Source organism: Hypanus sabinus, chromosome 9, assembly GCF_030144855.1.
Source record: "Hypanus sabinus isolate sHypSab1 chromosome 9, sHypSab1.hap1, whole genome shotgun sequence".
Classification (NCBI taxonomy): Eukaryota; Metazoa; Chordata; class Chondrichthyes; order Myliobatiformes; family Dasyatidae; genus Hypanus; species Hypanus sabinus.
In genome coordinates this window covers 67,953,907-67,978,187 of record NC_082714.1, presented here as the reverse complement: position 1 = coordinate 67,978,187, position 24,281 = coordinate 67,953,907, and the positions used below count along the sequence as shown (strand labels likewise).

The following is a 24,281-nucleotide window of genomic DNA, read 5'->3' as shown; positions in this document are numbered from 1 at the left end:
GGAATTTTCAGTGCTTTAAAATAATAACTGTTAATATTAAAAAATCTGTATTTTATTCATTTAATTTTCAGTGTTTTAAAAGTCATTTCAATAAATAGCTAAATACCATGGGACTTCAAAGACAGATATTTTGTTGTAATGCATTTGTTCATTTTCAATTGAAATTAAAGCACATGTTTTCTACATATCCCATGATGTTTTATTTTCTCTTATGAGGTGTATTACCAAAACACTCCGTCCATCTGCTCCTGGTCCGGCCCCCCTGTCAAATTTTAGAACCCTTTGTGGCCCACAAGTCAAAAAGTTTGCCCACCCATGATCCAGAGGAAGCCCACACGATCATGGAGAGAACATACAAACTCCGTACAGTGGCTAAATTGAACCTGGATTGCTGGGGCTGTAATAGCATTACAGTAATCACTATGCTGCCAAGCCGCCACCCCTCTGATGTATAGATGTATGAAACAATCTCTAGAAATAGTCAATGATTTGAAATCAACTGGTATTTTTGAAGTATACAAACATCTGTTAAAAAAAAAATCACATTGCAAAACTTCTAGACAGTGGGAATATTGCTCTGTACAATAAGACTGGCATACATTAATAGATAATAATAAAACTTAGCTGCAATTGGTGAAGGTTTAACTTCTCACCATTCTCTGCCGCAAGTTGATTCATCCCTTCTACAGAGATTGTGCAGAAGCATTTTTTGCAACATTTTACAGGGAGGCACACAGAATGAATAAGCTTTATGCAAAAACACTAGCAAATGTTTGCAGATATTCCTTTGTACTATAAATGAAAGTCAGTTGACTGAAGGCTAGAAGTATCCAACAATAATAGAATCTGATTACTCATTATAAAAGTCCAGAATAGATTTTATTTGCCCATCAGTATTTAAACCATTTGCAAGACTGCAGCTTTACTTTTCTTAATTTCAGCAGGTATGACAGAGAGACATCGCAAGCAATCTCTTGCTTGTAGTGAGAGAGAGCACAATTTAAAAAAGCAAGTGGGGCCTTTTGGAACTTTTTGGCAGACTTGAGATATCAGTTATTAGGCACTCGGCAAAGAACAATAAAAAGTTAGGTTAAAGGTGAGTGACCACTGTGGAGCGGACAGAGGTAGAAAGGTGAGCCAAGTCTTCGGCTCAAGAAGCTTCAGAAAGAAGAGGCAGAGGCTAAGTCAAGTTTCTTTCTTTGTCTACTTGTGCCTAGCTACAGTAGAGAGATTGGATAAGGGATAGTGGTGTGTCTTCATGTCAGATATAGAGTTCTGGAAATCTGCAGTCTCGCTGTGAACTACACCTGTGAGAAATGCATTCAGCTATTGCTCCTCGCATTTGTTTGGGAAATGGAGTTGCAGCAGAATGCAATTGGTTGCACCTGGAGAACAAGGAATTGATAGATGAGAGCAACAGGGAGGTTGTTGCACCCAAGATGCAAGAGGTGGGCAGCTGGGTGACTGTCAGGAGAGGGAAAAATCAATAAGCAGATAGTGAAGAGTAATTTGGATACTCCCAGGATGGTGGGGGTGGGGGGGTGGGGAGAGACAGCGATCAGTCTTCTGGCACTGAGTTCAACTCTGTGGCTCAGAAGAGGAGGGGGAGAAAAGAACTGTGGTGTTAGGGGAACAGACAAGAGATTTTGTAGATGTGAAATAGACACCAGGATGGTGTGTTGCCTCCAGATGCCAGTGGTCATCTCAGATGGGGTCCACAGCATTCTGAGCTGGGGAGGGGGTAGCGAGCTGCCAGAAGTTGTGATAGAAATTGGTATCGATGATAAATAGGACAAAGGAGGCAGTCCTAAAGAGATAATGTAGGGACCAGGTAGAAAGCTGAAAAGCAGGACCTCAGGGTTTAAGATTTGTGGATCACTGGGATCTCTCTCTCGGGGAAGGTATGAGTTACAGCTAAACTCGGGGGGTGGGGGGGGGGGGGGGAGAGAGAACCAATATCCTTGCGGACAGGTTTGCTGGAGCTCCTGAGGAGGGTTTAAACTGGTTTGGTAGGGAGGTGGGCACCTATGTGATAGTATTTATGATAGGTGACTTGATGGAAATGTAAACATAGATCAAATGGACAGCCAGAGACTTTTCCCTCCAAGGTAGAAATGGATAACACCAGAGTGCATGATTTTTAGGTCATTGCTGCAAAGTACGGGATTGGGCGGTGTGGGGGTGACGAAGATGTCAGAGGCAAGTTTTTAAAAAAAAATTATGGGTACGTGCAACACGTTACCATGGGTGGAGGTAGGGGCAGATACATTAGGGACATTTACGAGACTCTGTAAAGAGGTCTCCAATTTTCTATCTTTCATGTGCCTATGTGGAAGGTTTAGATTGATCTTAAGAGTAGGTTAAAAGGTCAGTACAACGTCATGCTGTAATATTCTATCCAATTGAGTCAGGTACAGTTGCAGGAAAATTTGCAAACCCTTTGCAATTACCTGGTTTTCCTGTATTAATTATTCATAAAATGTGGTCTAATCTTCATCCAAGTAACAAAAGACAAATACAATCTGCCTAAATAACACAAAAGATTGTACTTCTCATCAATACTCAGTACACTATTTAAACAATCACCGTCTAGGTTCAAAAAAGTATGTGAACCTCTGGGGTAACGCCTTCTACAAAAGCTATTTGGAGTCAGGTGTTCCAATCATTGAGATGAGGTTGGAGGTGTGGATTGCAGAGGTGCCCTGCCCTGTATAAAAAAAAAGACACACAAAGTCAGGTTACTGACAGAACCTGCTCTTCTTAAGAAAGATCTATTTATGTGCACCACATCTCGATCAAAACAACTTTCAGGAGGACCTTAGAAGAACTACAGACATGCATGATGCTGGAAAAGGCTACAAAAGCATCTCTAAAGACCCGATTGTTCATCAGTCCACAGTAATAGTCTACAAATAGCTGAAATTCAGCACTGTTATTACACTCCCTACAAGTGGGGCTGCTTGCAAAAAAAAATCATACCAAGAGCACGATATGCAATGCTGAATGAGTTGTAAAAGAATGCAAAGGTGACAGCAAAAGACCTGCAAATATCTCCAGAACTTGCTAAAGTCTCTGTTCATGTGTCCACTACACGAAAAACACTGAACATGGATGGTGCTCATGGAAGGACACCATGGAGGAAACCAGTGCTCTCAAAAAAGAAAGGAAAAAAAACACATTGCTGCAGTTCTCAAGTTTGCAAAAGACCACCTGCATGTTCCACAATGCTTCTGGGATAATGTTCTGTGGACAGACGAGTCACACGTTGAACTTTTTGGCAGAAGTGCACATTGCCATGCTTGGAGGAAAAAAGTCCAAAACCTCATTTCAATTCTTAAGCATGGTGGAAGCAGCATCATGGTTTAGGGACTGCTTCGTTGCCTCAGGGCCTAGACAGCTTGCAATTGATGAGGGAAAAACGAATTCAAAATTGTATCAAGGCATTTTACAGGAGAATGTCAGGGTAGCGGTCCATCACCTGAAGCTTAATACAAGTTTGACGATGCAACACAACAATGATCCAAAACACAAATGTAAATCAACACAGAATGATTTTGAAAGAAGTAAGTTTGTGTTCTGGATTGGCCAAATTAGAGTCCAGACTTTAACTCAATTGAGATGCTGTGGCATGATCTGAAGAGGGCTGTTCATGCAAGGTACCCCAGAAATATTGATGAACTGAAACAGTTTCGTATGGAGGAGTGGTCTAAAATTCCTCTTCACCACTGTGAAAGTCTGATCAGCAGCTACAGGAAACGTTTGGTGGAAGTTATTGCTACTAAAGGACCAATTATTGAATACAAGGATTCACATACTTTTTCCAGCCTGGACTGTGAATGATTAAGCAATGTGCTCAATAAAGACATGTAAAGTACAATTGTTTGTTATTAGTTTAAGCTTATTGTGTTTGTCTATTACTGTGACTAAGATTTAGATCAAATGACACTTTATGAGTAATTAATGCAGTAAACCAGGTAATTGCAAGGGCTTCACAAACTTTTTCTTGCAACTGTAAGTCACTTCGTCACAATTAAAATAAACTTAATTCCAGTGAACTTAGCAAAGTATAATCCTGGAAATGGCAAGCACTGCAAACAGCTCTCTTCCCATACACATCAACCTACCCAATTCAGCTAAACGAATTCTTTTTAAATGACAATGGACAAAATACCAAGACCAAATTGGAAATAGTTCCAATCATAACACCTTGGATTCAAGGATTCAAACCAGTAACTGCTTCCTCTAGGTACCACACCACTCTCAAAGTACCTGAAACATTCTTACAGTAAGAATGAACAATTGGACCTGTGTATCAGGCTATTCAAGCAAACAAAAGCATTAAAACCAGTATTGAAAAGAGGTGAGGTAACCAGCATCTTGCCAACAAAAGCAATATTAATTATTACCTGTCAATGGTGATCCTCTAATGGATTAAATCTGTTCCAAACGACATTAACTAGATTCAATTACAAGTCCTAACTGTGCATGTTAATTTATTATTATAGTGTTCTATAAGGATGCTCCAAGGACCTGAGGAGATGAAAAAAAAAATCTTGACTCAGGGCCACAGTGGAGATTTAGAGTAGCTGACAGCAAATAGTGTAAATATCAGGAACACTCAGTGGTCAATAGGGGGCAGTATTAGATAAATTTAGGCTAATTGTTCCAAAATTAAACATTACATCAGGCTGCTCAAAAGATACATAAGTGGAATATACCTTTGTGGTCAGGATTTATCAGACTCAGACTGAAAAACAACTTGGCCAGATTCCTACTCATTTAACTTGCACACTAATACCAAGAGGAGAGACAATGCTAAAACACCATCTCTCCCATGTAATTGCGTGAACACACAGCAGATGGGATTGTGCAACAGAAAGAGTACTTGCAAGTATTGTGGAGCAGGAAAATAAATGGGTTAAAAACAACACAATAGTAACAGAGCAACCTAAATGAGATGGTTAACTTCTCCCTTAACCATCAAAATCATTGACGGGTAAAAGAATTCCAAACAGTTTAGCCCGAGGAAAATAAGCCTGTAGACTTTTTATTCTACCACTCTAAATGTTGCCCTCAAGGTGGGAATTGTTCAGATCTGATTGCCCTTTAGAAAAGTATCGGACTTCTCTTCCAAAGATCAGTTCAGAGCCTATCACCAGTAGCCTCAATCAGAAAGCAGACAAGCTGGAGATGGCAGATTTCCTTCCTCGTAATATTTTAGTGAACCAGATGAGCTTTAACATCTGTCCACTAGTTTTAGGACCACTGTTCCTGATGCTAGCTTTCCCGATCAGAATTTAATTATTTAATTTTAAAACTCAAAGTTTGTTTCAAAATTCAAATTTGTCTAGAACACCCCCCAAGGCCTGTGGATTCCAGTTCAGTATACTCTTTGAGCCTCAACAAGATAACAGGCACACAAGTAGTTTATGAAAAAGTTATGAAATACTATCCAATGTACAAACTTGGCAAAAACAATTACTACAGATTGCAAGCTAGTTTTAGATTCATGAAAGGCATCACTCATTGGCTGGGAAAACAAAGCAGCATGATTGTAGCGTGGATAAGACAAAAGCAAATCAGGATTTATGGAAACAAAAACCAGGTGTAAAGCAGATATCAGAAAAAAATACTAGAAATACAAAATTAGTATCATTCAACCATATACACAAATATAGCCAAATAAAACAGTATGCCTCTTGTGCCGAGGTGCAAAGCACTGCACCCACAGACACACAGCTCAGAGTACAATTATGATAGCAGAAAAATATACAAAAATAATCTAGCCCAAATTCATGAGTGTCATATCCTCAGACTGGATTTTGTCCTGAAGCCCTGTTTCTGCAGGAAAAGCCTGCAGCAGCTTCTCATCTCACACTAATGCAGCTGCAGATGAATGCAATCCAACAGTAGATGGCAGCACAGAATCCAGTGGCACACAGCCAACTCCAGCATCTCCATCCCTGGTGGCTACAACAAGCAACCCAAAGGCAAGAGAAACACACACAAAATGCTGAATGCAGCTGATGTTTCAGGCCTAGACACTTCAGCAGACCTGTACTTTTCTTCCCCCCCCCCAATAAATGCTGCCTGGCCTGCAGCATTCCTCCCGCATTTTGTGTGTTGCTTGGATTTCCAGCATCTGCAGATTTTCTCATTTGTGCTGAGGCACGAGGGCCTGGTCCATTCAACTGAGGCCATACAGCTTCCCTGCCATTGGTCTTGCCAATGAACCACTGTCTTGGACTTACAGTTTCTACATTACCAATGTCCAAAAGGGTTTTGCAATCACAATAAAAATGTCCAACTGCATCACTTCCACCAGTTGTTGGACCACGCAACACTTCTGACGCCTTCTTTCCTGGATGGCTGAAGCAGGCTGCAACACAGTGCAACGTGTAGCTCCATCACTTATCGAGCAACTTGCTAGTGTAATATCAGATGTTCTTGATAACCAGTAGTGTCTTGCAATCATAAAAAAGACGAACAATTCCACCTTGGTTTGGACCCAGAGAAGCTGCTGTGACCAAGCCTGCCACCATCACCAGGCTATTCCAGGGTCAGATCCAAAAGCACTTTATGGATCTTGATGGAACAGAACACATTTTTAAATGGTTGAAAGAATGATTCATCATGAAGCAAAGTTAGGACAATAAATTTATTAAAATGCAGCTGTTTAATTATCTAAAGAATTTTAAAATGTGCTATTTCCTTAAGAGTTAGAACCTGCATCAAGACAGGCAAAGAAGCTATTTTGTGAACTACAAAATATTGAGATTTTTATTTTTAAACATGCAGTTAATCCTGGATAGGTTTGACTTCACAAAAAAAAACTTCAGATGTGTCAAAAGAACAAAAAGCATAAGATCATGTTTAAGATTGATAACAGGATTAGAATTTGTAATATTTGTAAAATTTTAGATATACACAAGATTATAGGAACAACAAAGCAAAGCAGATAGAACTACCACCCTTAGCAAGACAAAACACATACAGGAGTCCCCCGTTTTTGAACATTCGCTTTACTACAGCTCGCTGTTACGAAAGACCTACATTAGTAACCTGTCTTTGCTAACCAGAGGATTTTTGCTTTTACAAAAAAAGTCGTCCACTTTGTACGTGTGTTTACGCTGAGAAAGACTACTATGACCATGAAGCCTTGTGCGTGCAGTTGTGTGCACATGCGTGTATGTGCTTATGCATATTCATATGTATGCATCTACGTGCGTATACGTGCCAATTTTTTTTCTCCAAATCGATTTTGGCTCGCTGGCTTCCCAATTTTGATAAGTGAAACTACACCGTACATACAATATTTCTACTTTATATAGGCTGTATATTTATCATATTGTTCCTGCTTTTACTATATATTAGTGTTATTTTAGGTTTTATGTATTATTTGGTATGATTTGGTAGGTTATTTTTTTGGGGTCTGGGAACACTCAAATTTTTCGCATATAAACTAATGGTAATTGCTTCTTCGCTTTACGACATTTCGGCTTACAAACAGTTTCATAGGAATGCTCTACCTTTGGGTAGCGGGGAAAACCTGTAGATGGAAACGGGTAATTCAATTTTACGGATGCTCCATTCCAGTATCTAAACTCCATAGAATTACACTCCACATGGTGTTAAACTAAACATGAGAGACTTGCTCTAACGAGATTTCAATCCTTTCAGTCCAGAATTACCTGGTCTTCACCATGAATTGCCAGTCAACAGTTGTACCAAATCCTTAATGCAAATGGATAAGGTAGATTTGGGTCATCTGTTATTCTGTTGTTAAGAATGACTTCCAGCTTAACATAAATTATTAGCTTTGTCTTTCCTCAGTCTTTTTGTGAGGATAACTGACCTATTTCAATGTTTCCATCTTCAATTTCATTGTGATTTTTTGCTCTTGCTTCTCTTCAAAGTTACTTCAATGACATCTAAGAAAGGCTAGGTTTGGGTCTGGCAACCCTAATCTCCTGTATCCTAGAGAGCATGCCTTATGAAAATAGGTTGAGTGAACTTCATCTTTTCTCAATGGAGCAACGGGGGATGAGAAGTGACCTGATAGAGGTATAAAAAGTGATGAGAGGCTTTTTTCTGGAGCTGAAGTGGCCAACACGGGGAGGCATAATTTTAAGGTGCTTGGAAGTAGGCACAAGGGGGATGTCAGGGGTAAGTTTTTCCACACAGAGTGGTGGGTGCATGGAATGCACTGCCAGTGAAGGTAGTAGAGGTAGATACAATAAGGTATTTTAAGAGACTCTTAGTTAGGTACATAGAGCTTAGAAAAATAGAGCTATGTGGTAAGGAAATTCTACGCAGTTTCTAGAATAGGTTACATGGTTGGCACAACATTGTGGACTGAAGGGCCTGTAATGTGCTGTAAACGTCCATGTTCTATGTCCCTGGATCAAAGAAAATATCCTAAATCTAGTATTAAAAAATATCAGCAGTTGGTTGCTAGAAGCCAAAGAGTCACAATTGATTATATGGAACAGAAATAAATGCCGAAAGAGGCCAGGACAAGAAACAATCTTTTAGTAACATATGAATGGTGTTACCAACAGGTCATTTCTTGTTTAATGCCAGTTGCCAGATCCAAGCAGGCTAAATTCATCAACAGAAATTTTCAATACTATTAATTCTTATACACACATTGATACTTTGACATCAATCAGAAACTAAGACAATGAATGGGAATATCAAAACTAAAAATTTAAGAAAGCTGTCTCATAGTTCTGCATTCAAAATTGTAATAGAATATATCAAATTTAGCTCTGTATTCAACATTGTTCTGGAGTTCCTCCACAGAAAACTAACCCAGCTAGTTGTATGACCTTCCTGACAGGCAGGAAGCAGTATACAAGGCTGGGTTCCTACTTGCTTGATCCAGTGTCTACATACACAGCCTGTGTTCCTTCATTCCTCCTGTTCTCACTTTATACAAATAACTGTACCTCCACAAACAAATCTATCAAAACCCCAATGTTTGCAGGTGACACAACTGTAGTTAGTCTCAACTCTAATAATGATGTGGCCTGCTATCAAAGAGAGGGAGACAGACTTGCAACATGGTGTGCTTGTAAAAACTTAGAGCTTAACGTTATCAACTCAGTGGAAATGAGGACTGACTTCTGCAAACTACCCCCTACCAGCACCCCTTTTGGAAATTAATGGTCAGGCTGTGTCTATGGTCAAGCCATTCAAATTCCTCAGGACTACCATTACTGGTATATTGAAGTGGGACAAGCACATTATACTTGTCACTAGGAAAGCCCGGCAGAGATTGTTCTTACCATGCCAGCTTAGGAAACTTTCCATCTAAAGGCATATCCTGATGAATTTTTACTCAGCCATTATTGAGAGTTGTGACCACCTCTATCACTGTTTTCCAACCACTTCCTCCCCCTCCAAGTCCAGGCTGCAGCGTGTGGTCCAGTCAATGAAAATCATTGGCTGTCAACTACCGACATTATTGCTAAATAGCTGGGGGAAAAAATGTCGACTCCACCCTAGGAGTCACCTATTCACCAAATTGCCATCAGGGAGACACTACGTCTATCACCATCAGGACTACATGTCATCTCCAAAGCTTCTTTCCTGTAGCTACTCAGCTTTACAACAAAACTCAGGTCTAATATCCCAAATGTCCCTGCAAAACATCCGTTAAATGAGCTTTCCTGCTCTCCTTATTCTATTGATAACTACGAGGGGTGATTGATAAGTTTGTGGCCTAAGGTAAGAGTTAAATTTAGAAAACCTAGCACATTTATTTTTCAACATAGTCCCCTCCTACATTTACACATGTAGTCCTACAGTCCTGGAGCATACAGATCTTGGATCTCCAGAAGGTGCCCACAGATGGGTGATTAATAAGTCGTGGCCTAAGGTAGAAGGAGATGAGTTATACAGCTCAGTACATGCACATGCAGTGCAACTCTTTGAGTGATTATGAAGGAAGTTTGAAGTTAATAACTCATCTCCTTCTTCCTTATGCCATGAACTTATCAATCACCCCGATGAATTATTAACTGATGAGTTATTAACTTCAAACTTTCTGCATAATCACTCAAAAAGTTGAACTGCACATACATGTAACGAGAGCTGTATAACTCATCTCTTTCTACCTTAGGTCATGAACTTTTGCGTTAATTGTTGATTGCTATTGTTATGATATTGTGTTTTATGCATGGCACCGAACCATCAATTCTAGTATGTATCATATACTAGCAATAAAATGATTCTGTACAAGTCCCTTGATGACTTACCACTTCCAAGGATGCAAATGTTGTACTGAGAGCACAAACCATAAGGAGCACAATGAAGCAACCTATGAACACCAACTCACTATCATTGCTCTCTTTTTGAGCACTTATTTAATCTGATATTTTAAATATATGTTTATTATAATTTAAAGTATTTTATGCATTGCTGCCACAAAACAACAAATTTCATAACGTCAGTGATATTAACCTGATCTTATAATATGGTAGAAGCAAACCATTAAGAACTTTCTATTACCATGATTAAAAATAACTACAAATTAAATGTGATTAAAATGACATTGGCATTATTTTCACCACCAAGCACCTGGTCTTACTCTTCCCAAATTCATTCACTTACCAATAGTACAATTTGTAGTTATTTTCCTCCGTTTGGGATTGTGCCGTAATAGTTCCAATTCCCTTTTTGTTGGTTCCCATGTTGAATACTTTTCACCGACCCCTAACCAAATTAAAGAAAACATTTCAAATCCTTGACTTGATCATTCAGAAGATACTGTAGAGATTGTGCAACACTTAAGTAAAATGCAAAGAATTATAAAATTATTCCAATTGTACACATTAATTGAGATATCAAAGAAATCAATGGCATGCCCCACAAGTGATTCCTCCTTCTGCTCAATACAGTATCTGACTACACTGTGGCCATTCCTGTGCATTTCACACAAACCCCATACTCATTCCTTACACTGCAGACAGATGTAAATTGAAGCAATTGGAAGCTGGATTACACTGACATTCTCAATGCAAGTCATGTCTACGGAAGCAGAAGCTAGTATCTTCAGGAAGACAATGTGCTTCATCGGTCTGCCAAATATGCTGGATATCCACTGACAGGCTTTAATTGTATAGTACACAAAGTGGTTTTGTGTGCAAAAGCAACTTGAAGTGATGGAAATTGTAACCAAGGTAAAACAAATTACAGGGATCTGGCAAAACACTTGATACTATGTTTGATAATATAAAAGCCTTAAGTCAAGCTAGGCATTTAAAAATAATGCCAAAAATAGCACTTTAAAATATTTCTCAAAACCTATAAAGCACATATAAATACAGAAATTCCTGAAATAAATACAGATATTCAGAACCTTCCAGACAATTTTTGAGCATCAGTTCAACTACTGAATAATTTCTTCAAGACTCATTACGTTTAGGTCATTTGAAGAAACAGCAAAATTTATAATGTACAGTGGCATGCAAAAGTTTGGGCACCCCAGTCAATATTTCTGTTACTGTGAATAGTTAAGTGAGTAGAAGATGAACTGATCTCCAAAAGTCAAAGTTAAAGATGAAGATTTTAAGCAAGATTAGTGTATTATTTTTGTTTTATACAATTTTAGAGTGAAATAAAGGAGCACCATGCAAAAGTTTGGGCACCCCAAGAGATTTGAGCTCTCAGATAACTTTTACCAAGGTCTCAGACCTTAATTAGCTTGTTAGGGCTATGGCTTGTTCAGTCATTGTTAGGGAAGGCCAGGTGATGCAAATTTCAAAGCTTTATAAATGCCCTGACTCCTCAAACAATCCCAAACAGTCCCAAAAATCAGCAGCCATGGGCTCCTCTAAGCAGCTGCCTAGCACTCTGAAAATTAAAATAAATGATGCCCACAAAGCAGGAGAAGGCTATAAGAAGATAGCAAAGTGTTTTCAGGTAGTTGTTTCCTCAGTTTGTGATGTAATTAAGAAATGGCAGTTAACAGGAACAGTGGCGGTCAAGTTGAAGTTTAGAAGACTAAGAAAACTTTCTGAGAGAACTGCTCGTAGGATTGCTAGAAAGGCAAATCAAAACCCCCATTTGACTGCAAAAGACCTTCAGGAAGATTTAGCAGACTGGAGTGGTGGTGCACTGTTCTACTGTGCAGCGACACCTATACTAATATGACCTCCATGGAAGGGTTATCAGAAGAAAACCTTTCCTGCATTCTCACCACAAAATTCAGTGTCAGAAGTTTACAAAGGGTCATCTAAACCAACCTGTTGCATTTTGGAAACAAGTCCTGTGGATTGATCAAGTTAAAGTAGAACTTTTTGGCTGTAATGAGCAAAGGTGTGTTTGGAGAAGTCAGCAGAAGATGCTCATGGAGTGAGTACTGTTTCAGATTTGCTCCATAACCTTTACTTTTTTTAACCTATGATCACCCTTATTTAACTTATTTGTACCTACACCAAAAGATTCTTGTTATTTTCTTGGACTTGTCTTTAAGAGTATATTGTGACTTTTTGAAGAAATGAGTACAGAAATGGCTCTTAGATCTAAAGGGCAAGAACCTGGGAAGAATTCTAACGGAAATGGAAAGAAAAAACAGACCAACCCTAAGCGTACTGAACTGACTTATGAAATGCTATTGGAGGTTTTAAATCAAAAATTTGAAGAACGACAAATTTTTAAACAAGATATAAAGGCTTTTCAAGATTATATGGATAAGACAGATTCAGTAGTTAACCAGCAACAAGTTCTAATCGCAACCCTGCAAGAAGATGCCCGAAAGCGAGACTTGATCATTGAAGAACTGCAGCAGAACTTACTTTCGACGATTAAACAGGTGGAAACACTTAAAGCCAAGAGTGTTGACTTTGAGAATCGGTCCAGAAGACAGAACCTACGCATATTTGGTCTCCCGGAAGGTATTGAACAAGGGGACCCCACGAAGTACTTTGCTCAACTTTTAAAGGATGCGTTCCCCTCTGTATTCCCAGACAGTCCGCCGTTACTCGATCGTGCTCACAGAATTATGCGTCGATCACTGAGTGCTTCAGCTAAACCACCAGTTGTAATTGTCCGATTTCATTATGTGCATGTTAAAGAGCAACTTATTCGTGTGGCTCGGCATGTAGGGATGGTCAAATTTCAAGATCACAATTTTCGATTAGTAGAATATTTTAGTCCAGAAGTAATGAAGGCAAGGCTTCTTTTTAAATCTCTGATGTCTGAATGCTATGAGAAAAATCTAAAACCTGCGCTCTTATACCCTGCGAAGCTTAGAATCTCGCCTCCAAATGCTCCCCGTCGGGTTTCCCTTTCTACATCTGAAGCGAGAAGCTTTTTGAAGGAGAACTTCCCTACTGCTACGGACACTCATCTCTAATAAATGAGTGATTTTGATCGTGCAAGATGGTTTTTATTTCCAAAACCAGATTTTGTTTCTGGCTATTGGTGTAGGTTTACTCTATATTATATACTCTAGTTAAAGTTTTTTTTTCCGACATACTAATCTTTTTATTTTACTTACTTCAACCACTGTACTTTATCTTTGGTTATTATTATTAATCCTTTGAAGGTGAATTTTTAATCCTTCGAAGGAGAATTTTTTTTTTATTAAGATGGCGGTTTTTTCTCTAAAATATTTTTGGCTTTTTTTTTTAATGATTTTGCCATTTTTTTTCTTGTCTTCTTCCTATAATGCATCTCACAGTTTAAGTTTTTTTTTTGGTTTGTTTGGGTTTCAACCCAATTTATAAGTTACTAGTGATTATATTCTTTTTGGTTTTTTTTTACTACCAATTATATTAAGAAGTTTGGTTTTAGTATAGTGATTATAATTTTTTTTTGAGAGTTTGGGTGGATTTTTTTAATATCCTTTATATATGGAGTCGTCTTCTGCTGATATGGGGGTAGATTTTAGTTTCATTTTTCCCTTTTCCCAGCCTATCCTTGGCTGAGGTGCTTTTTTTCTTTTTTTTTCTCTTGGGTGGGGGCGTGGGAGGTCTTTTTCTAAATTTCATGTTTCTTTTACCAGTTTTTTTTTCAGTTTTCTCATTTGGGCTGATTTTGGACTACAAATACGTCCGCGATGTTGTCACTTCTGGGTCCCCGCCTTATTTTTGTTCCTCTTCCGGGTGCATGAGTTTATAATTTGGTTAACCCTTTATATACCAAAGGGTTGATTTTAGAAATATGGCTCAGACCATTAATTTTGTCTCTTGGAATACTAATGGTTTAAACCATCCGATTAAACGGAAAAAGATTTTCAAAGTATTCCAAAGACTTAATGCTCATATTATTTTTGTACAAGAAACTCATGTGGGGAAAGAGGACAATTATTGCTTTTTTAGGTTTTGGAGGGGTCAACAGTATCACTCAAATTCGAATGCCAAAGTAAAGGGAGTTCCAATTTTTATTGACTCCTCTATTGCATTTGTCCAACATGATATCTTTTCGGATCCGAATGGTAGATTTGTTAATTAGTGGCTTACTTTTTAACAAAAAGGTTGCTATGGTTAATGTTTATGCTCCAAATGTGGATTGTCCTTATTTTTTTAAGTCCTTATTTACTTCTCTACCTAATTCTAAATGAATAAAAGTTAATAATGGGTGGTGACTTTAATTGTTGTTTAAACCCTTTGATGTACAAATCTATATCTACTCAGACTTTACCCAATAAGTCGGCCACTTGTATTAACTCTTTTTGGACTGATAAAGGAATTTTTGATATTTGGAGATTTCGGCATTCTAAGGACAAAGAGTTTTCTTTTTTCTCCCATGTTTATCATTCCTACTCGAGAATTGACTACTTTTTTATTGACTTTTGTTTTATTCCATCGGCAATTGGTTGTAATTATGATATTTTAGCCATCTCTGACCATGCTCCATTAAAACTTTCTATTAAATTTACGGATACAGCTTCTAATGCTAGACAATGGCCATTTGATTCTACCTTACTGCAAGAACCAGACTTTATTAAATTTATGAATGAACAGATCGATTTCTTCTTTTCAATTAATTCCACGGATGATATTTCTTGCGGAACACTTTGGGACACTTTTAAAGCATATATATGTGGACAGATTATCTCTTACTCTGTCGGTCTGAGAAAACGCATTAAGAAGAAAACTCTTCTATTGGTTGATAAAATTAAAGAGATTGACAAGAAATATTCGATCACTCCTAGTAAGGAGCTTTACAAACAAAGGGTTGAACTTCAAACGGAACATAGTTTATTACTTACTTCTTCGATTGAAAATCAATTAATGAAAAACAAATCTGATTTTTATATACACAGTGATAAATCAGGTAAACTGTTGGCTAGCCAATTGAAGAACGCTTTGGTTAAACATCAAATTACTAAGATCCGTCAGCAGAATGGGGATCTGACAGTTAACCATGATGAGATAAATAAATCATTTCAAGATTTTTATACCTCCCTGTATCATTCTGAATTCCCTCAAGATCGTAATACCATGTGTGACTTTCTTGGGAAATTGAATTTTCCAAACTTATCATCAGATGATCTTTCAATATTAGAAACTCCTATTACGGATGCAGAAATTAAAGGGGTTATTTCCTCCATGAATTCTGGGAAAGCACCAGGTTCTGATGGGTATACAGTGGAATTTTAAAAATGTTTTTCCGCTACTCTTTCTTCTTGGTTATGCAGGGTTTTGAAGAAGCAATTAGACTGGGCAATTTGCCACAATCTTTTTATACAGCTTCCATTTCTTTAATATTGAAGAAAGATAAAGACCCTACTGACTGTGCATCCTATAGACCAATATCCTTATTGAATGTAGACTCCAAGATCTTTTCCAAGTTATTGGCATCCAGGCTGGAGAAGGTATTACCCCAAATTATTTCGGAAGATCAAACCGGTTTTATTAAAAATCGCTATTCTTTTTTCAATGTTAGGAGACTATTGAATATTGTTTATACTCCTTCACATAGCACTTCAGAATGTGTTATTTCATTAGATGCGGAGAAAGCATTTGATAGAGTTGAATGGCCATACTTATTTAATGTGCTGGAGAAGTTTTAGTCCGACATTCATTTCCTAGATTAAACTGATATATCATACTCCAGTAGCCTCGGTGCTTACTAACAATCAAAGATCTCCCTTTTTTCGTTTATTTCGGGGCACTAGACAAGGCTGTCCTCTTAGTCTATTATTATTTGATATTGCCTTAGAACCCTTGGCAATTGCTATCAGAGAATCACAGAATATTCTTGGCATTAATCATAGGACAGATATACATAAGTTATCATTATATGCAGATGATTTATTATTATTTATTTCTAATCCTGAGAAATCCATTCCTGCAGTTTTATCATTGCTGGCACAATTTAGTGATTTTTCCGGGTATAAATTAAATCTTAAGAGTGAATTGTTTCCTTTAAATAGACAAGTTCCAATTTATGGAAATTTACCTTTTAAATTAGTTAATGACTCTTTTATTTACAGGGATTAAAATCACAAAAAACGATAAAGACTTATTTAAGGTTAATTTTTTTTACCCTTAATCGATCAGATAAAATGTTGGTTTACTAAGTGGTCACCACTATCTTTATCTCTGATAGGTCGGATTACTGCTATTAAGATGGTTATTTTACCCATGTTTTTATATATGTTTCAAGCAGTACCAATTTTTATTCCGAAATCTTTTTTTGCTAATATTGATTCAAAAATTTCCTCATATATATGGCAGAATAAAAATCCTAGGTTAGGTAAAATATATTTACAGAAGGCAAGGAAAGGAGGTGGATTGGCATTGCCTAATTTTAGATTTTATTATTGGGCAGTTAATATCCGATATTTGATATGTTGGTTGAAAGATTGGGATATATCTTTTAGCCCTCATTGGGTGAACCTGGAAATTAAATCTGTACAAGGATTTGCACTGGGTTCTATTTTAGGGACTTCTCTTCCCTTTGCTCTTTCTAAATTGCCGAAACCAATTGACAACCCGATAGTTAAACATACTTTACGTATATGGTTTCAATTTCGGAAATTTTTTGGGTTGACTCAGTTTGTTTTAAGTATTCCTATTGTACCCAATTGTTTTTTTTATCCTTCTATTATAGACCAAGCTTATTCAGCTTGGAAGACTAAAGGATTACGACGATTTTCCCACTTATTTTTGGATAATTGTTTTATGTCTTTTGAGCAATTATCTAATAAATATAATTTGCCTAGATTTCATTTTTTTTTTAGATATTTACAGATTAGGAATTTCTTAAATACTGTACTTTCTACTTGTCCAAATTTTGTGTCTTCAGGCATTTTGGAGAATTTGTTTGAACTTGGCCCCTTTCAGAAAGGGCTAATATCAAAACTTTACAATATAATTATGAAGATACGTTCAGAGCCCTTTAAGACTAAAATGATTGGGAAAGAGAACTTAACCTTACTATCCCTATTGAGAATTGGGATAAAATTCTTCAATTAGTTAATACATCATCTATATGTGCTAAACATTCACTAATACAGTTTAAAGTTGTGCACAGGGCTCATATGTCCAAGGATAAATTGGCTCATTTTTATTCCTATATAAATCCTATTTGTGATAGATGCCAGTCTGAGATAGCGTCTTTAACTCGTATGTTCTGGTCGTGTCCGCTTTTGGAAAAATATTGGAAAGATATTTTTGATATTATCACTGCGGTATTGAACAATGATTTACAACCTCATCCTACTACTGCAATTTTTGGTTTACCAATGATGGACTCACTCCATTTATCCTCTTCCGCTTGTCGAATGATTGCATTTCTTACACTAATGGCTAGAAGATCTATTTTGTTGAATTGGAAAGAAATTAATCCTCCCACTGTATTTCATTGGTTTTCTCAAACTATGTTATGTCTAAATTTAGAAAAAATTAGAAGTGGTGTATTTGATACTTCTATTAAATTTGAAAAGATATGGAGACCATTTATTCAATATTTTCATATGATGTAATATGACCCTGTTCCAGACCTATTTGATTTTCCAGATTTGATTCTATATATGTTGAGAGGATCGGAGTTGACGACACTGATGACTTTGTATTTTTGTAAGATATTATAAATAGCCCTTTTTTTTTCTTTTTTTTCCTTTTTTCTTTTTCTTTTTTTCCTTATTAGTTATTAGATTATTAGATTAGTTTTTTTGCATAATAATTTTTTTCTCTTTTTTTCTTTTTTCTGTTATTTTATTATATATTATGATATACATAGGTTTGCCTTGTTTATTTGTATATTGTATCGTCTATGATTTGGGAATACCCATTTATACTGTAATTATTGCTTATCTATTCTTTCATGTTCAGTTGAATTGTGTATGTTTGTAATCCCATTATCTATGTACCAATTTTATTTTGTTGATATTAATAACAACAATAAAAAGATTGAAAAAAAAAGGTATGTTTGGAGAAAAAAGGGTGCAGAATTTCATGAAACGAACACCTCTCCAACTGTTAAGCAGGGGGGTGGATCGATCATGCTTTGGGCTTGTGTTGCAGCCAGTGGCTCGGGGAACATTTCACTGGTAGAAGGAAGAATGAATTCAATTAAATACCAGCAAATTTTAGAAGCAAACATCACACAGTCTGTTTTTTTAAAAAAAGCTGAAGATGAAAAGAGGATGGTTCCTACAACAAGATAATAATCCTAAACACACCTCAAAATCCACAATGGACTACCTCAAGAGGCGCAAGTTGAATGTTCTGCTATGGCCCTCAGTGCCCTGACCTAAACATCAACAAAAATCTGTGGATAGACCTCAAAAGAGCAGTCCATGCAAGCCAGCCCAAGAATCTCACAGAACTAGAAGCCTTTTTGCAAGGAAGAACGGGTGAAAATCCTCCAAACAAGAATTGAAAAACCCTTAGCTGGCTACAGAAAGCCTTTACAAGCTGTGATATTTACCAAAGGTGGTGTTACTAAGTACTGACCATGCAGGGTGCCCAAACTTTTGCTTCAGGACCTTTTTTATTGTTATTTTGAAACTGTCAAAAATGGAAGTAAAAGAGTAATCTTGCTTAAAATATTAAAGAAATGTGTCATCTTTTACTTTACTCCTTTTGGAAATCAGGTCATCTTTTACTCGCTTAGGTATTCACAGTAACAGAAATTTTGACCAGGGGTGCCCAAACCTTTGCATGCCACTATGGATAGCGCACTTTTAAATAAACTGCATTTGGAAATGTTGCAATCGATTGAATTGGATAACTAGCTCCAAATTGAGCTTTAAAAAATTGTTGACTTAGAAATACACTGGTAAATATTGTAAGATTGGTTAGTGACAAGATCAAAGCATTAAAAATGCAGCCAATGAGGTTCTAAAACTCTGCAATTCCATTCCTGAAATTTAACTGTCCGAAACATATTGTAATGATGATATTAACAGTATATTCATTGACATAATCATGCAAGTCATTGTTTTCAGCAATGAACTTAATTAAGTCTAATTATAGGAGCAGACTTACTGATAAATTAGTGCTACCTACAAGCATAGCTCTCAAAACACCAAATGCAAGCCAAATATAAAATATTTACCATCATTAATCCAGCAAAAAAACTCATGTTATATATGAGGTAGAATAATACAATTTAGTAATTATTATTTTTAAATAGTCTTTAAAATACTAATACTTTGAACAGGCCATCTAAAATGCTTCATTTATTTCAACCTATTACAGTTATATTAATCTTTATACAATGAAAACAAACGAGCAAGACTCACCCTTTTTTCTCAAAGTACATAATTATTGTTAATAATTCATTAATCAATGACAATCTCTGCTTAAAATTAACATGGTATGCAAGAGATTCTCACTAGCTTTGGCACATGCTCTCAAAAAGGTGTTACCTTTGCTCTAGTATCCTAGATCAACAACAATGTCTACACAAAGCCTCATCTGTCCTCTAAGGCAAATGAAGGATTTTAAAGATGAGCAAAGGAATTCAGTCTTTTAACAATTAATATTTAGCTCTCAATTTTGGCAAGTTTGAGTAATACACACAAAATGTTGGAGAAACTCAGCAGGCTTGACCCACTGAATTCCTCCAGCATTTTGTGTGCATTGCTCAGATTTCCAGCATCTGCAGATTTTCTCTTCTTTGTTGGCAAGTCTGATCAATTATAACATGGATGCATGTAGGATCCATACATTTAAAACAGAGATGCACATAGATTCCTGATAAGGTAGGCATGTGTTATGAAGTTTGAATAATATCAGCCAGTTTCCTACTGGTCTCACTCCTGCTCCTTGTCTGTGTGTTCATATTCTGGTGCATTCTCTGCAACAGTCTCCAGTGATCATACTTTGACTTTCTGAAGCTTTCAATGAACTTCCCCATGGAAGAATGCAAAAGACTCAATTAAAAGCTGACATAGGAAAAATTCAAAGAATTTTATGCCAAAGATGTTATAATATAGCAATACCTCCTGCTGTGGAGCGAGGAAATATTCTAAATGGCCTTACAGTTCCTCAAAACTGTTCTACTATTCAAGAAAATAGTTGCTAACCTGCGATCCAGCTTCTAACGTATCAAAATACTATGTTTTGTGTCTCTTATTCTAGAAAAAAGAGAACTTTTCTAAAGGGATATAAACACGAGATTTTGCAGTTGCTGGAAATCCAAAACAACACACACAAAATGCTGGAGAAACTCAGCAGGTATCTATGGAAATGAATAAATAATCGATGTTTTGACCTGAGACTCCAAGACTGGAAAGGAAGGGAAAAGATGCCAGAATAAGGTTGGGAAAGGGGAAGGAGCACAGCTGAAGGTGATACGTGAAGCCAAGTAAAAGGCAGAGAGGAAGGAATCTGATAGGAGAGGAGAGTAGACCATAGGAGAAAGGGAAGGGGAAGACCCAGAGTGGCAGGTGAGAAGAGGCAAGAGGTCAGAGTGGGGGGGGGGGGGGGGAGATAAAGGGGAATTCTCTCCCATTAGGTTGGAGGCTACCCAGACAGAACACAAGGTGTTGCTCATCCATCCTGAGGATGGTTTCATGTTGGCACAAAAGGAGGCCATGGTCTGGTATGTTGGAATGGGAATGGGAGTTGAAGTGTTTGGCCACCAGCAAGTTTTGTTCTTAGCAGATGGAGCCAAAAAATATTCTTGGATTTTAAGCATAATAATTAATTTAGTAAATTACAAATTTTCTTCTTCTGTGTAGAAGATTTAACTCCTGAGATACTTGGCTCTAAGTTCTAGATTCTCTCCCTGGGCCTAGACTCCCCAACGCCAAATGTGCTACACTATCACATGAAAATAAAAACAATTGCAGATACTAGAAGTGTGAAACAAATACAGAAAATGCTAGAAATACTCAGCAAGTCAGGCAGCATCTGAAGAAAACAAAAGAATTTATGTTGCAGATTCAAGACCCTTGGTTGGAATGCCTCTTAGTATCTTTAGAAGTATAAAAAATTCCTTAACCTAACTTATTGAGAGTTCACCATTTTGCATAACTTCTCAACTTAACCCTTGCCAAATCTATATTGAATACCTTCCAAATCCTAAAACACGTTTCTTTAAATCTGATATTATTAGTCACAATGCTTTATGCAAATTTAACCAGGTTTTCTATCACGGTAACAAGTTCTGCCATCACACGCAAAATGCTGGTGGAATGCAGGCCAGGCAACATCTATAGGAAGAAGTAGATTTCCTTATGTTTGCGTTTTTAAGTTCTGCCATCTTGTGCTCGTGTCTTCAAGTCATACCCAAGGGACTTATCTTAGGAATTGAAATCAAGCAGGTGGTGGAAGTATGCGTTGTGTTGGAGAACACTTTGGAACAGCAGTTATAATTCTGTAAAATTCAAGGTAGTTGTGGAAAAAGAATGTTGTTCCTCGGGTTAACACGACTTAAATTGGTGGAAAGCTGATTTTGAGAGTGCAAGAGAGCAGGTGCTTGAAATGCATTCAAGTAGGTCCCCTGAAGAATTCAGAAGCCAAGGGAGAGTACTCAGAGGAAATTATGAAAACAAATAACTAATCAAATGCCCTTGACAGACAAGATTAAGAACCCCAAGTACTTTAAAAGTACACTGGAAGCAAGGAGATAGCTACAAAAGAACAGTGGGATCTCCTCAAGAATTGAAGGCAGAAACTTAAGTATTGTGTTAGGGGATGTGGGTGTCATCCTAAATGAACACTTGTGTAAAATCAAGTAGTAAGAGGAGGATATCGAGACAGGTAGGGATATGAGAGTGGTCTGGAGGTGGTAATAGTCTTGGAGTGCACAAAAGGTGGACATATCTCCAGAAGCAGAGATAGGGCAAAAGTCAACTCTTTTCTCCATAAGTGTAAAGTGAAAAGGAGTTTTAAAGGGGTCCGAAGGGCAAGCACAGTTATGAAGTTTAAGAGACATTTAGATCGGCACTTGAGTAGGCAAGGCAAGAGGTATAGACCTAATATAGGTGTAACACCCTGGTTAAGATTTACAGCTCATGTTGCAAGGCATTTTATTTAATGGATCTCTGTAGAAGCAATATGTTCTGCTGGTAGTGTTTGTGTTACCGTTAAAGAGGTTGTGATGTGCATTCTCAGGAATGTAGTGTCATCCAATCAGGATGGTGGAATGGGTGAAGGTTCGAGAGAACACTGGGCGGAGAGGTTTTTGTGATGGACACTGGAGTGGGTTGAGCTCTTCTTGACAGGAGATGGAGAGAAGAAGCTCGAGAGTACCGGCTGTAGGATTCAATCGAATGGGAATGCACAATTTGATGGAGCCCAAGAGGGGAAATCTTTCCAGTGATCGAAGAACTGTTTCTTTCCCCAAGCCATTAGACTTCTCAAATCCCAGAGTCTAGTCTGACACCAACACACACACACACAGCTGACCACTCCACTCCCTTTGCAATTTTTGCTCATTTCTTAATTCCTGCTAAAACATTGTTTACATTTACATCATTATTATCATCTATTATTATTAAATTGTAATTTGCCCTTTATTGTGCCCATTGTCTTGTTTATTAATTATTGTACTGTCTTGCACTGTTTTGTGCACTTTATGTAGTCCCATGTAGGTCTGAAGTTTAATGTAGTTTTGTGTTGTTTCATGTAGTCTAGTGTAGCTTTGTGCTGTTTCATACAGCACCATGGTCCTGGAGGAACGTTGTTTCATCTTTACTGTGTACTGTACCAGCAGTCATGGCTGAAATGACAATAAAAGCGACTTGACTTGACTTGAATAGGAGTTGGCACCATGAGTACAATGGCTACATCAGGTTTTGGAAGATTTGAGCTCCAAGCTTGTGTGCATTTGACTGTTTTAATTATAATGGCCCTTTTGTTCTTTTTCCTGTTTTAATAATGGTTTGGTTAAGTTAGCAATTATAAATATACTTTCTTTATAATTGCATGGTGTTACTTCTTGCCAATGGGCAACTGCATTGGGCCAATAGTTACATAGTTCAGTGTTTGGGTGGACAAGACATCCCTAAATCACAAATGAGGTGGGACGTATGTCATATCGACCCTAGACGTACGGAGTTGGAGAAAGGTAGCTTTCTCACTGCTGAGTCCAATGGCTGCTAGCTACAGCTAGCAAGACACATTGCAAGGGGCGCCCAGTAAAAACAGGTTTCATTGGCAAATGTGATTAATGTAGTTGAGCAAAATAGTCATCACGGACTTTGTGACGTTCAATTATATGCCCTTAAGGTGTTTGCATTTCATTAACCTATTATTGATTTCCTGTCTCTATGCATGACAATTTGATCAAACATACAGCATGTATGGACAAAAAAAATGCTTGCATCTCCAAGCATGTGAAGCTGAAGGTGTGCTGGCCTTCAACTGTGGGATTGAGTTCAAGGGTCGTGAGGTAATCTTACAGCTATACAAGACCTTATTTAGATCCCACTTGGAGTAGTGTTCAGTTCTGGTCACCTCACTACAAGGAGGATGTGGATATTATAGAGAGAGTGCAAAGGAGATTTACAAGGGTGTTGCCTAGATTGGAGAGCATACCTTATGAGAACAGGTTGAGTGATCTCGGCCTTTTCTCTTTGGAGCAATGGAGAATGAGAAGTGACCTGATCGAGGTGTACAAGATGATGAGGGGCAATGATTGTGTAGCTGGCCAGAGGTCTCCCCCCCCCAGGGCTGAACTTGAGAAGGCATAGTTTTAAGGTGCTTGGAAGTAGGTACAAGGTGGTGGTGGGGGGGGGGGTGGGGATGTCAGGGTCAAGTTTTTCCCCACACACAGAGTGGTGAGCATGTGGAATGTACTACCAGCAAAGGTGTTGGAGGCAGATACAATAGGGTCTTTTAAGAGACTGTTAGATAGGTACGTAG

General features: G+C 37.6%; 1 protein-coding gene across 4 annotated transcripts in view; it reads right to left on the bottom strand.

The window, feature by feature from the left end:
• The window catches only part of usp22 (ubiquitin specific peptidase 22), a 203,755-nt gene that overhangs the window by 61,074 nt on the left and 118,400 nt on the right, over positions 1-24,281 (bottom strand). For all 4 annotated transcript variants that reach the window (XM_059979850.1, XM_059979853.1, XM_059979852.1 and 1 more), the window contains one exon: positions 10,618-10,719. In XM_059979850.1, the coding sequence (XP_059835833.1) occupies positions 10,618-10,719 (102 nt within the window). The remainder of the gene's footprint in view (positions 1-10,617; positions 10,720-24,281) is intronic.